The sequence below is a fragment of the Cygnus atratus genome, chromosome 4 (genome assembly GCF_013377495.2).
Source record: "Cygnus atratus isolate AKBS03 ecotype Queensland, Australia chromosome 4, CAtr_DNAZoo_HiC_assembly, whole genome shotgun sequence".
NCBI classification, from domain to species: domain Eukaryota; kingdom Metazoa; phylum Chordata; class Aves; order Anseriformes; family Anatidae; genus Cygnus; species Cygnus atratus.
This window is the reverse complement of record NC_066365.1, coordinates 25,244,913-25,257,371: the sequence shown is the minus strand read 5'-3', so window position 1 is coordinate 25,257,371 and position 12,459 is coordinate 25,244,913. Positions and strand designations below refer to the sequence as shown.

General features: G+C 38.9%; 1 protein-coding gene across 5 annotated transcripts in view; it reads left to right on the top strand.

The window, feature by feature from the left end:
• The window catches only part of GALNT7 (polypeptide N-acetylgalactosaminyltransferase 7), a 72,074-nt gene that overhangs the window by 45,458 nt on the left and 14,157 nt on the right, over nucleotides 1–12,459 (top strand). For 3 of the 5 annotated variants that reach the window (XM_035557894.1, XM_050710400.1, XM_050710401.1), the window contains exons 3-6: nucleotides 2,518–2,684; nucleotides 8,989–9,119; nucleotides 9,307–9,386; nucleotides 10,791–10,973. In XM_035557894.1, coding sequence (XP_035413787.1) covers nucleotides 2,518–2,684; nucleotides 8,989–9,119; nucleotides 9,307–9,386; nucleotides 10,791–10,973 — 561 coding nt within the window. Of the gene's footprint in view, nucleotides 1–2,517; nucleotides 2,685–8,988; nucleotides 9,120–9,306; nucleotides 9,387–10,790; nucleotides 10,974–11,137; nucleotides 11,321–12,459 lie in introns of all 5 variants that reach the window. The other 2 variants (XM_035557895.1, XM_050710399.1) reach the window with 1 other exon arrangement.

Below are 12,459 nucleotides of genomic sequence, written 5' to 3'. Positions count from 1 at the left end.
TTCTTCTTCAAGGCAAAACGTTCTGTTATTAACCTGCTGTTAAACGCACAACAGAAAATCTTTCTTCAAACAGCTGACTTAACACACCTAGCCAGCCTCTCTGTTTTATCTCTACAAACAGCTAAATAAGTTGTCGACAGCTTAAATGCTTGTGCTAGAGATTGAAGTATTGCAACTTGTAATCAGCTGAAATCTCTGAGAGGAGTTTGTGGAAGAAATGCATTAGTGGCCTGATCCATAAAAAGAAAAAAAAAAAAAGTCTAGCACCTGTGTATTGGTACCTTATAAATATGATGAGCTGCATGTACTTCAGGCATAAGAACAATTGACAGGGAGGCCTTTAGACAGTAAACCATACTTCTAGAGATCATGCTGCTGTAGAGATTGTTTACATCAAGCCTGACTGAGGGAGGAAGGGCCTGATCAGGTAGCTCTTAGCTATAGAGTGGTTTGATTCAGTAATTTTCATTTCCCTCAGGAACAAAATGGATAGTCTGTTTCCATCAGCTTCAGTTTTTCTTTCTTCTGGTGGAAGAGGACTATGCATCAATGCTGTTACCAGGCAATAAGTGAAAAAATTCCTTCTTGACCAAAGAAATGCTGTTTAAATATCTACAGACCAGTTAGATGAGTTCTTTCCATGTATAACTTAATTTAGTTTCAGAAAACCTGGTGATTTCTGGTGATTAAGGTAATTTCTTTCCAAACACAGGAATGTTTCTTTGCATTTAATAAGCTTTTTAATGTATATTGAGAAATATAACTATGGAAGTTTGTGCATCCATAAGTTTCAAAGTTTCCATTTGTAAAGAATAATTTCTTAATAAATAAATGGGTATCTTTGAAAAAGTCAGATTCTCTCTGATAGAGACTTTACTTGCTTTACTTGTCTTCTGCCCATTGAAATCTGAGTCTACATCTCTGGATTCCGTGATAGGAGGTATATGGTATTTGGAAAAGGGGGCTAGTGATCAGGTAGGAAAACTTCAAGGTGTAGAAATACCTGGACTGGTTGTTATTAGGGAGACTGAATAGTCTCATTTAGGGCTGCAGCTGGGGAAGCAAACACGACAATTGCAAAATAAATGCATTGTTGATAAATGTGATTTAATGAATGTTGAAAAGTGTGGCTGAAATACTTGTGTTGCTTGCCACTAAATCATCTGTAATCCCTCAGGAAAAAAAGACGTGAGTTCTTCCAGACACTTTGTGTGGGAAAGCTCTGCAGTATGTGGAGGGAAAAATGTAATGAGTGGAAAAAGTAAAAGGATGATTATGCCATTATGTTCATTCATTTGCATATCCTTTACCCAGAGTATTGTCTTCAGTTCTTGTGATATAGGCTGCTGCCTGTATAATTTCAACAGCAGGAACAGGATTCAAAGGCAGTGACATTGTTTAGGGAATACACAGTCAGAAAGTTTGATGCTGTCTTGTGTGGATATGGGCAATCTTGCTGAAGGGAGGGACAAGGGCAGGTTGCACTTTTTCCTTTTAGTTAGACAGCACAGTGAAATTGAAATGCAGAATGTTTTAAATGGATGCAGAAGTGCTTTCTGTGGCACAGAGTTGAAATTTACTGGTACGGATGCTTCAGTTGAAAAACTTAGTAGGAATGAACATAGGAACCAGTCATATTTCTGATGTCACTCTTTTCTGATGTTGGTCAAGACATAAGAAAAATGAAAATAAATAAGAACCATACAGTCAGATATGTGTTTCACTGACCCCATTGCTTGAATGTTTACCCAATGCATTTGTGGGGGTAGAAACTGTTTATTTTGGTCAATATTTGAATTTTATTATTGTGCTAGCATGTATTAGCAAATTTTAAATAGGCATAACATTTGAATAAGCCATAAATTCTTGATCTTTATCTAAAGTTATGTGGACAGTGTTTAATTTCAGTGCTTAATTTATCACTTTACTCCTTTGAGTTTTCGGCACAATTTTTGTATCTGTTCAAAAAATACTTACTGTTGCATAAATTTGGCCAAAGCTGCATCAGGTAGGACATGTGACTGAGTTTTGAGTAGAGGAATGGAGGGCTACCTGGATTTGGTGACCTTTCTTTTAGCTATATTTGCTATATCTGAAAGTTTAAATAGCAAAGATCGCTTTGTGTCTGCCATGGGATTACAGTTTTTGCATGAGGAATTAGGCTTTTCTGACACTTTTTACAAATGGATATAGTTTTACTCAGAACAGCTGACATGAGCATTTCATAGGCTGCTATAGTATGTCTAACAAAACTACTGTGTCTAAATCTATTTTGTTGTGAAAGGGTAGAGAAAGGGCTTTTTTCCTCCTTTTTCAGGAGGAAAAAAAGCTCGCTGGCTGGAAGCAGGCTGTTATTTGGGCATCGTACCTCTGTAATGTGCTGCTTGAGCTGTATGATGTTTTGTGTCCTGATTCATCTAAAAGATCGCCCTCAGTGAAGGTTTCATGTGTGGAAAGATGGTCAAGCAGTTCTGTAAATCACGATGTTAAAGCTAATACAAGGAAATCCTTTTACAGATGCAAATTCTGGCATTACGATGAAAACCTGCTCACCTCCAGTGTTGTCATTGTCTTCCATAACGAAGGATGGTCCACGCTCATGAGGACAGTTCACAGTGTGATTAAGAGAACACCAAGGAAATACTTGGCAGAAATTGTGCTGATTGATGATTTCAGCAACAAAGGTATGTTGGCAATATTAACACACTGCTTGCAGAAAAGGAAAATTCGTTGCTTTAAAAATAGGTTTCTTTTGATTTATTACCTGACATGGACTGAGTTGACTCTGCAGGAAAAATAAGTTAATTCTTCACAGTCATTTCAGTTTTCAGTGAAGGGAAAACTCTTTTCCAGTGAACTGCTTTCATAAAGGTGGTGATCCTTTTTGTGTTAGGTTCCCTTCTGCAGCTGTGGAGGTGTATGTAGGAGAAAGTTGGGAGAACTGGTACCTCTGTCCGCTCTTGTGAAAATAAATAGTTTTAAGTGTATTGAAGGAGTTTGAGTTAAGCTTATTATGAATAATTTATTTCCTTATTCTGTAGAGGAATCCAGATTCCTTTTTTTTTTTTTTTTTAAACTGTAATAAAAATGTGTCTAAGGTTATTGAATTATTCTGATTCATTTTCACTATCTTTTTATTTTTTAACATCCTCTTTATAAGCGCATGTTGACTTCTCCCTTTATTTGAGACCTGCATATCAATGTTTTCAGAAGTCCAGAAATGTTTCTCTTCCTTTGCAATGTATATCTGGTCTTAGTTTATAGTATGTATTTGTGTGATTCTTACAAATATAAACATACGTTGACGTTTTTCCTTTAATGGTGGTGTCTTCAGGGCTAATACAAGTCAAGGCTGAATCCAGAGAACTGGAAGCAGTATGATAGAGATTCAAATATAACGTGATTGTTATAGACAAAATCACTCTGTTTTTACACTTAATGTACTATTTTGATATTTGTTTAAAAAAATGCAGTCAAATTTTGCAAGATTTTATTCTAACATAGTTCTTCAATAGGAGCAGACAGAGAAAAAGAGTAGTGGCATAAATAAGAACATTTTAGACATACAAGACATGTATTCTTGTAACTGAGAGTGTTTAGACATCAGTTACTGCGTCTGACTTTCTCCTTTCAGACAAATTATTTGATTTCTTTGTCCCTTGTCTTATATTAGCATAGCAATAATAGCACATCTGCCTTGCCCACAGGTTTATGGGAATAAATCCATAAAACCGGCAAAATATTCAGGGATCAAGATGATGGTGAGCCAAAAAAAAAAAAAAATACATAGACTTTTGGTAGGATAAAAATTTGTAGCAAATGAAAATCTGAGATGAAAAGAGAATGTCTTCAATAGCTCTACCACTGTGAAAAATCATGGTTTCAAATCTTTGCCCTTTACATGTCATATAATGCTACACGGCTCTGATTTTGCAGGGCAGTTTCTCGGCAGGACTAATCCATCATTTTGTCAAAACTTTGAGGGTATACGATGACAATTTCTTTTAGATGATGGTGATGAGGCAGGGTAGGCTTTTAGGAGTACGAGTAAGTTTGAGCTGGTCAGGAGCATAGGATACACTCCCTTTGCCCTCCTCTGTGTTTGTGCAATAGCTGAATTGGGCAGTGGCATGGAAAGCAGATGACTTTTTGTGCTGAGGCTCTCCCTTTTATCAAGTGATCTGGGCTTGTCCCAGCTCCAGCCTCACAGCAGGACTTGTTTTCTGCTGTTCTGCCCGCTATAAACCCTACGTCTGAAATCATCATGTAGTTGGGACTGACTTTTTTGAGTATAAGTTGCTATTAAAGATAACTAATGCGTACTAATTTTTACTTCGTACCCGTGGGTAGGTATCATTTCCTGTTTGTTTTTACAGGAGAGGAAAAGTTACCTGTATTGTAAACTTGACTACATCTGGCTTAGTCTAATAAAGATACTGAATGTTACATTATAGTCTCCCGTATCCTTTACAGCCTTTGAGAATTTGGCTTAGATATACACACACTCTATAAAACAAACATGTCTTCTCTCCTAAGGGATATAATTTTAATAATTCAGTCAGCAGACATGTACTGTGTGTTTCCTTTTCGGCTGGGATCACAGCTTTCCTTCAGAGCTGTTCAAGGGCTGCCCGAGTGAGCAGCATAAAGTAACTACAATGCTGATGGTCTCTAGAAACTTTACCAGGCTTTTACTAATGATTGGGCTCAGTGTTTGGGTTGCACATGAGTCATAGCTAACTCCATGCTATATATATGTAATTTACAGAATGAGTTTGGCATAACTGGTGCTACAGTTTTCCAGTACCTGATTATTATTAAATAAAGGTAGTATTTTTCAAGAAATTTGTTTTGGAACGCAGAACTTATGCTCTTTGCTCACATAAGCATGGCTAGCAGATACAGCTAGCCTAGAACTAACACCCAGCAGACCCTTGTCTTTATTTTTCCCACACTTCATTTTCCCAAATAACTTTAGGTTGGAAAATTGAGTAAAGCAAGCACAAGATGAAATGTTCTCATCTGCGAGTGACTCGAAAACAAGCAGGGACTGGAATGACTCTGAACACCTTGCTGCAACTGCACTATTTCCCTATAAAAATTCATTAAAGTGCTTTAGGCTATTACTTGGTAAACATAATTAACTTAATTTCAATAATTCAAATTGCATTCTAGATGAAAAAAATGGCTGAGGGAGGAAAATCTCGCTCCACTTCTTTCTTCCCCAGAGAAAAGCACGAGCTAGTACAGCCTGCGCAGCGTGCCAAGCTGCCTAAAGAGATCTCCAGTTGTTAGGAGAGCTGCGAAACACAAACACCCTTCCCCATAGCAGAGCTGTTCAGGGCTTTTTCTTCTTCGGCCAGAACAGAGGTGGTGCCGATTGAAGTTCAGGACTTTCTCCTTCCCCTCCTGCTTTCAGGCCACTTGCTTTGTGTCTGCCTTTCCTTACATACCTTACAGGGAGAAACAGTTGCAACACTTGGAAAATGTTATTTTCGTTTGAGTTCTTTGTATAAAGTCAGCTGGGAGCAGTCTGTTTGCTGTTTGACACTGCCTTCCTTCCGTCATCTCTTCTGCAAACAGTTGAGCTGCACTGAGAGATGTGCTGAATTCAGATCCAGAATTTTTTTTCATTGCCAAACACAGAGAGAACAGTAACAGGGAGATGATGCCAAGCTAACTGAGTTATGCTAGTGCCGATATTTTCAGTGGAAAACCCTGCACTAATGTGTACTAGAATCGAAAAAGCGTTGCAGAGCTACCGCGCTGTTGGCGTGGCCACACTGCTGCCCATATATTCTCTGCTTCAGAGTTTCTTGTACAGATCAAAACTATTTTGCTGCAAGCACTAGCTGTGCAAAGAATGCAGCTGGTCTGGCAGGGCACCAAGGGCTCTTAACGTGGGGTTTCCTGCAGCTCTCTGCAAGTGCAATTGTGGGTATGTCTGCAGCAACTAGTTGTTACACATTTACTTACCAGCAGTATTTCTTTCTGAAGAATGCAGGTCAAAATCTCAGTGGTGCATCTCTGTTTTGTAGCCCATGCATCTAAGAAGAGTGACTACGAACATGGCAGTGTTCACAGTAGTGTTCAAAGGATTTGTCTGTGTTTTGCATTTAGGTGCTTTTTTCTTTATGGCTGTCTGATGCAGCATCCCCTATGATAACAAAAATGGGAAGTAATGAGCATAGACAGGTAACAGCGTTTTTATTAGCTTGCTTAATAGTGCTCACGGGGCAGGGGGGGAACTGAAGCGTGAATGAGCAGCCGTATTCAAACTGAGAGCTCTGCACCAGCAGCGTTAGAGCACAGGGCACTGGGAGCTTGAGGGAGGGCTTCTGGTACCGTTTCTCTAGTTCTTGAAATGACATCCATGAGCCAAGGAAGAAAAACAGAGCTCTCCTCCTCCCCACCCCACGTTGTAATCTGCAGCGCCTAATGCTTTTTGGAGAAAGGACGTGTTTTTTAAAAGCATTGATTCATGCTGTAATCATGCACTGAGACATGGGAGAACCACCCAAACAAGGGAAGACCAGATTGGTGGTGGTTGTACTTTGGGGGGGGTAAAGTAGACATTTTCAAACAGAAAATAAAATACTTTGAGGCTGTTGACAGATATCATAAATACACCTTTTAGGTGAGCGACATTTAATACTGGCCAAACAGTGTTTCTAACTGTAAAGGGATCAGGTTTTTATACACTACTGTCACGCAGCCTCGCAAAGCCAAGTCCTTATAGTATGGGAAAGCGGGAAATTCAGTTTTCCTGTGGGAAATAGCACTTGCTGCTAGCCCTGGCACAGTTTCAGATAATGGACTGCAAAGTCCTGAGACTTATGCTGTAGAAAAGCTTTACACAATCAATATTACAGGTTTTTACAGCTCCCTGTGAACCTTACATAGTTGAACATTTGATAACTAAAACATTTGGCTTCACGGGCAGGAGAGCTGGAAATAACTTCAGGGTTTAAAAACTCTGAAACATTCCTGACAGTCCTTCTGTAGCATGTATTTGGAATTTGCAGAATAAATGATGGTGTGATGTGATATAGAGATTCTCGTAGTACCATTTCAGGATGACCTCATAACTCTCTTGAATTTAGCCTTTAAAAATGTATATAACAGCTATCATATCACATATTCTATATATAATACATGGCATGTTATTCTATGGAGCGTAAGTGATAAAATTCTTCTTTCTCTAGTTTGATATTTATATACTCTCGAAGTTTTTCTAATGCACAAGGGTTTACAAAAGACATTGTAAATGTGTGTGGGAAAGGAGAAGAGGTTACACAAAACTTTCGCTTGAGAAAACTTTTTTTTTTATAAAGTTGAAGAGGAGGTATAATACCAGTATTAAAAGATTACTGGTTTGGAATATTTTCTGGTCTTTGGTAGAACTGCTGAATTTTCAAGTTTGGAAACTTCACTTTTAAGAAATAAACATTCACATTTCAATTATTTATATGTAGCTTCTGTTTAAACTAGACAGTTTTTGAATACTTTTGGTAAGAATAGAAAATGTACTAAAATGTAAGGTGCAGCAAACTCCAGACTTCAGTCATTTCAATTCAGGGTGCAGACAATGCTGTAGCTGAAGCACCTTGATGGATACATTCCCCTTCTCCTGGCCATGCCACCTTGTCCCATGTCTGGTGTTTGCCCAAACAGGAAACAGAGCCACCTTACCCAGCAAAAAAATACTTTTCAGGTTGATTTCTGCCAGACGAATGGCTTGTGTGGCCCCAAGATTCAGTGCTGGTGCTGGGTGTAGAATAGGCTCCTGGAGGAGCCAGGAGCAGTAGAGGAGGAGAAAGACCTGCCATTCTTCATGGCAGCATGCTCTTAGGTCAGCCCAGACACGTCACCTGCCTGCCCCTCCAAGCTGGTACAGACCTGCTGTGGGTGCCTCTGCTCTAGCTTAGGTGGCTCCTTTTGGGTCCCCTCTGCAAGATCCTGGAGCTGGAGGCCATTCTTTCCAGCCTTTCAGTACAAAAATAGATTTCAAATGAACAGCAGTAGTTAAATTAGTGTAGCCTCAAACTGCAAGCGCCTGACTGCCAGCCCTTCTGCCTTTCTGAATTTTCTCAACAGAATCAGCTGTGCAAAAATATTATGCAACACTTGCATCCTTTTTTCAATTTGTGTGGTAGGAATGTGGTTTCCAGATTAGTTTGGCAAAGCTCAATGTGCAAATCCAGATCTGTAAGCATTTAAGTGTAGCCAAATTTGATTCTTATGTGTTAACTCATCCCTTTACTGACCAAGTCCCTTTGGCTAAAGTGTTCCTGTCCGTTTTTCATTCTGTAGGTTTGTAGCGTGATCATCAGTATGAAGAGCTACAGCTCATCCACTGCAGTTTTGGCCCTCCAATTATTCCTTTTATTATTTTAATTGAAAGCACCACCACCACCACCACCACAAGTGGAGACAGATCTAGATGAGGGAGGGGAATGACTTGAGTATGATGGGCTTTTGTCTCAGGTTTCCAGATTTCATAGACTGACACACAATTTTGTAAGTCAAAAAGAGAGTTAGTGAAGAAAAATGTTAAACTGAAAAGTTATGCTTCCTACTATATACGTGACATCTGATGAGGAAAGGTCATATACTGAAGTGTAGAAACTTCTCTGTTGATCTGTGTGGTCGAAATACACATGAATACGTGAAAGTCACTCTGTGATATATTGAAGTGACTGATAATTTTTCACCCAGCTCCCCTGTGGTGTGGACAACTTCACCTGATTTTTCTTTAAATGTAACTTAAAAGGACAAACTTGTGCCACAAAGCCAGGGAGCTCCAAGGCTTGATCCCTTCAGGTTTAGTGTTTGTGAACAGCAGCACAAGTAGTTGAATTAAAGATTATGTAAATCCTCTATGTCTGTACGTATTGTTAAATAGAGATGGATTTGAGTTACACTAAGAATACAAAACTGATTATTACTAAACTTCACTCAAATATTTTTTTCTTTGTTATTTTGTAGCTCACTTAAAGGAGAGACTAGATGACTACATTAAACAGTGGAACGGCCTAGTGAAGGTATTTCGAAATGAGAGGAGAGAAGGTTTAATCCAAGCTAGAAGCATTGGAGCCCAGAAGGCTAAACTTGGACAGGTAGGAACCAGCTCACAAACAAGTCTTATATAATACATATTTTTAATTCTACTCCTTTTAAACTTCATTTTTCTGTCTCTAATATTAAAGTAATGCAGTGTAAAATAAACTTAATTAAATCTTTGTGATACCCTGTATAGAGATAAAAGTGACTGTACATCTGCTTCCTTGTTTTTCTCTTTTGAAGGTTTTGGTTTACCTTGATGCCCATTGTGAGGTGGGAATTAATTGGTATGCGCCACTTATAGCTCCTATATCCAAGGACAGGTAATGTTCTACTATGATTTCCAATGCCTGGCCTCTTAGGAAGGAAAAGTCAGAGTAACAATCCACGCTTTTCAAATTCAAATCCATATGTTGTATATCTATATCAATATATATCTATTTCAAACTACGTCAGTATTTGCTGAATTAAGGTTTTGTCAACTCCTAGCGAAAAAGCTATGTAAGGAGGAAGGAAAATAGCCAAGTAAATTTCCAGATAGTTTATTTCAATAGGTATACTGAATATTGTGCTTATTGTAGATTAAATATAAAACAATTCTTGTCTTTTGCAGTGATCTGAGGGACAGTTACAAAAGTGTTCTGTTGTAGCCGAGTAAGGACCCTGATTTAAGCAAAGTGTTTATTATAACTAAACAAAATTGTGATTTTGGGTCAGAGGAGGAGTAAGAGTTCTGATTTAACAGGGACTTAAAGCTCCTGTGATCTCAAGAGTTTTATAACTAGATAGAAGTTAAAAATGCTCACGTGCTTCCACTGAGTGTGCATTACTGTTTTACATGCCATAGAGGTGGGAGGAGGAGACAGCTGCAGAGGCTCCTCCGGCACTGCCTGCAGAGGATGCGGGTGCAGGAGGCGCTGGCAGCTCTGCAGCCTCCATCCAAGCGCTCTCCCTGGGCACAGCATGCTGGTCCCTCAGCACCCAAGGGAAGAGCATGGCGTTATTGCTTCTTGTTGCCTCCCCCATGTGTTTTTCCAATCTCATACAGGATTTGTCTTAAAAAGATGGAAGCGCTGTAAGAAGTAAATAAGATTACAGTTTGGTCACTGGGAGAATTCGGGGAGAATAACAAGATGATGTCTTTTCCTTGTCAAATGCCGTATATGACAGATCACAATGAGGAGCACATTGCAAATTTAAAAAGAAAAATTCTTTTAGGCTGTTGCTAAAAGAACACCAATAACATATTTTTTATCCTTAAAGGCTGGATTTGCAGCACTGTTGGACAGAACAGTGAACGTCCATATTTGCACTAGTAAAGTGTTTATCATACTTATTGGCAGCTAAGATCTGGTATGAATAGAAATTATAGAAAATAATAATACTGTGAGAGTCTTAGCCCTCTAAAGGCTCCTCTGTTGCCTCCAGCAATGCTTTCTTAGAAGACCAATGTCAAGAAGAACACATATAGGAAAAACTATAAATGAATTGATGTATTAGCATTTTGGACTGAACTTTTCTGCTTTCAGAATGTCTTAAAACAACATAAAGAAAAGCCTCTCTTTTCTAATGAGGCCTCCTTTTGCAAATAATGTTTACGAGTGACTTTTCATATAAAATACTCGATGAGATTAATAATTGATGGTGTAAATTTCAGATTAGACAGATTACTCTTACTCTTCTTAAATTGTATCTTGCTCTTTCTTTCCCTTCTATAAACGTTTCAGAACTACATGTACTGTACCTCTAATAGATTACATAGATGGGAATGATTATTCCATCGAGCCACAACAAGGTGGGGATGAAGATGGTTTTGCCAGAGGGGCCTGGGACTGGAGTTTGCTATGGAAACGAATTCCGTTAAGCCACAAGGAAAAATCCAAACGAAAACATAAAACTGAGCCTTATCGGTAAAGAAAGCTGTTTACGTGTCGTGAATTGTAATGAATAACTGTCTAAAGCCTTTCCTTCTTCCCTCCTCCCTCTTCTCCCATGAACCACGATTGGCGCACGCGTCCCACGCGGGTCCCTGCACATAACCGCATCCTCCCTGCCACCATCCGCCGCCCCGCAGAACCACATGCACTGTGCCACTGATAGATGTCATAGACGGCAACACTTATAAGATTGTGCCGCAAGGGGGTGGTGACAAAGATGGGTTTGCTAGAGGAGCGTGGGATTGGAGTATGCTATGGAAGAGGGTTCCCTTGACCAAGCAAGAGAAGGAAAAAAGAAAGACAAAAACCGAACCGTATCGGTAATCACTAAATCACTTACCTGTTTCTTTTTTCTTAAGTAGCTATTGATCCACTAAAACTTGCATGTACTTTTAAGCCTGAAAATCTTTGTATTGCTAACCACGACAGCTGCTTTGTTTAATCAGACCTGTTTGCTGCAACTGATTACTTGACCAAAATAACTTTGCTACCTTCCGCTGCCTCTCCACTCCTGCTCTTGTGTGGTTAATAGGGTGTACATCAGAATAACATGGTTTTGCTTAGTGAGAGAAAGCATTGTATGACTTTGTTTCCAGGGAAAACTTTATTTAGCTATGATATTTTTGAAAAGTAGTGTTGGAAACAAAAGCTCTTATTTAATCATTTGATTTGAAATAATGAGCATGCTGTGAGTATTTGTAACAGCTGGTAATGCATAAAATCTGTAGGTTGCTGTCGTGGCTTGATGCATGCATACAGCTCATGGATTATGCATGTCCATCAGAAAAAAGCCTTTTGTCATGTTTCTCCCACTTGCTTCATAACAGATCACATCTGACAAAGATGCATACTATTTAAGAATTTTGGCTAGATATTTTCTAAGGTCTGAATTTGCTTGGGGATTTTCCTTTAATACATATAACTTGAAGAAAACCAAAACTTGTTTTCTGGGAAAACTCCAATGATTTTCACACAAGTCCCACCTTTTTCTTTGGCTTTGTAGGGGGGTATATGTTTTCTTCCCTGCAAACAGAAACTGGCTAGAAATCCTAGCTTACATTTCTGGATTGCTTTTCAAGACTGGGAGGCTGCGGTTCTGCTGTTTTTTATTACTTTCCCCTTCACACTTAACTAATCGTGTTACTACATTTGAAAGCAATCTTCACATCTTCAGAATGTAATGTCTTCTATTGCTTGTATATATGATTTAAGCACTGTAAGAACTTATGATGGTAATTCCCTCTCCTCACCCATGGTTGTTCTTTGCTAAAATGGCAACACATGCAAGGAAGTTATGAAGCTTTGATCTGTTTTGTGTACAATCTAAATAATACCATTTTCTGACAAGGCTGTCCACATTGGAACTTTAATACTCGCTCAGAGGAGGATAAACTATTTCAAACATCACTGTTGTGCTCTGTGTTTACCATCCAAACAGGTCTTAAAATCCTTTAAACTG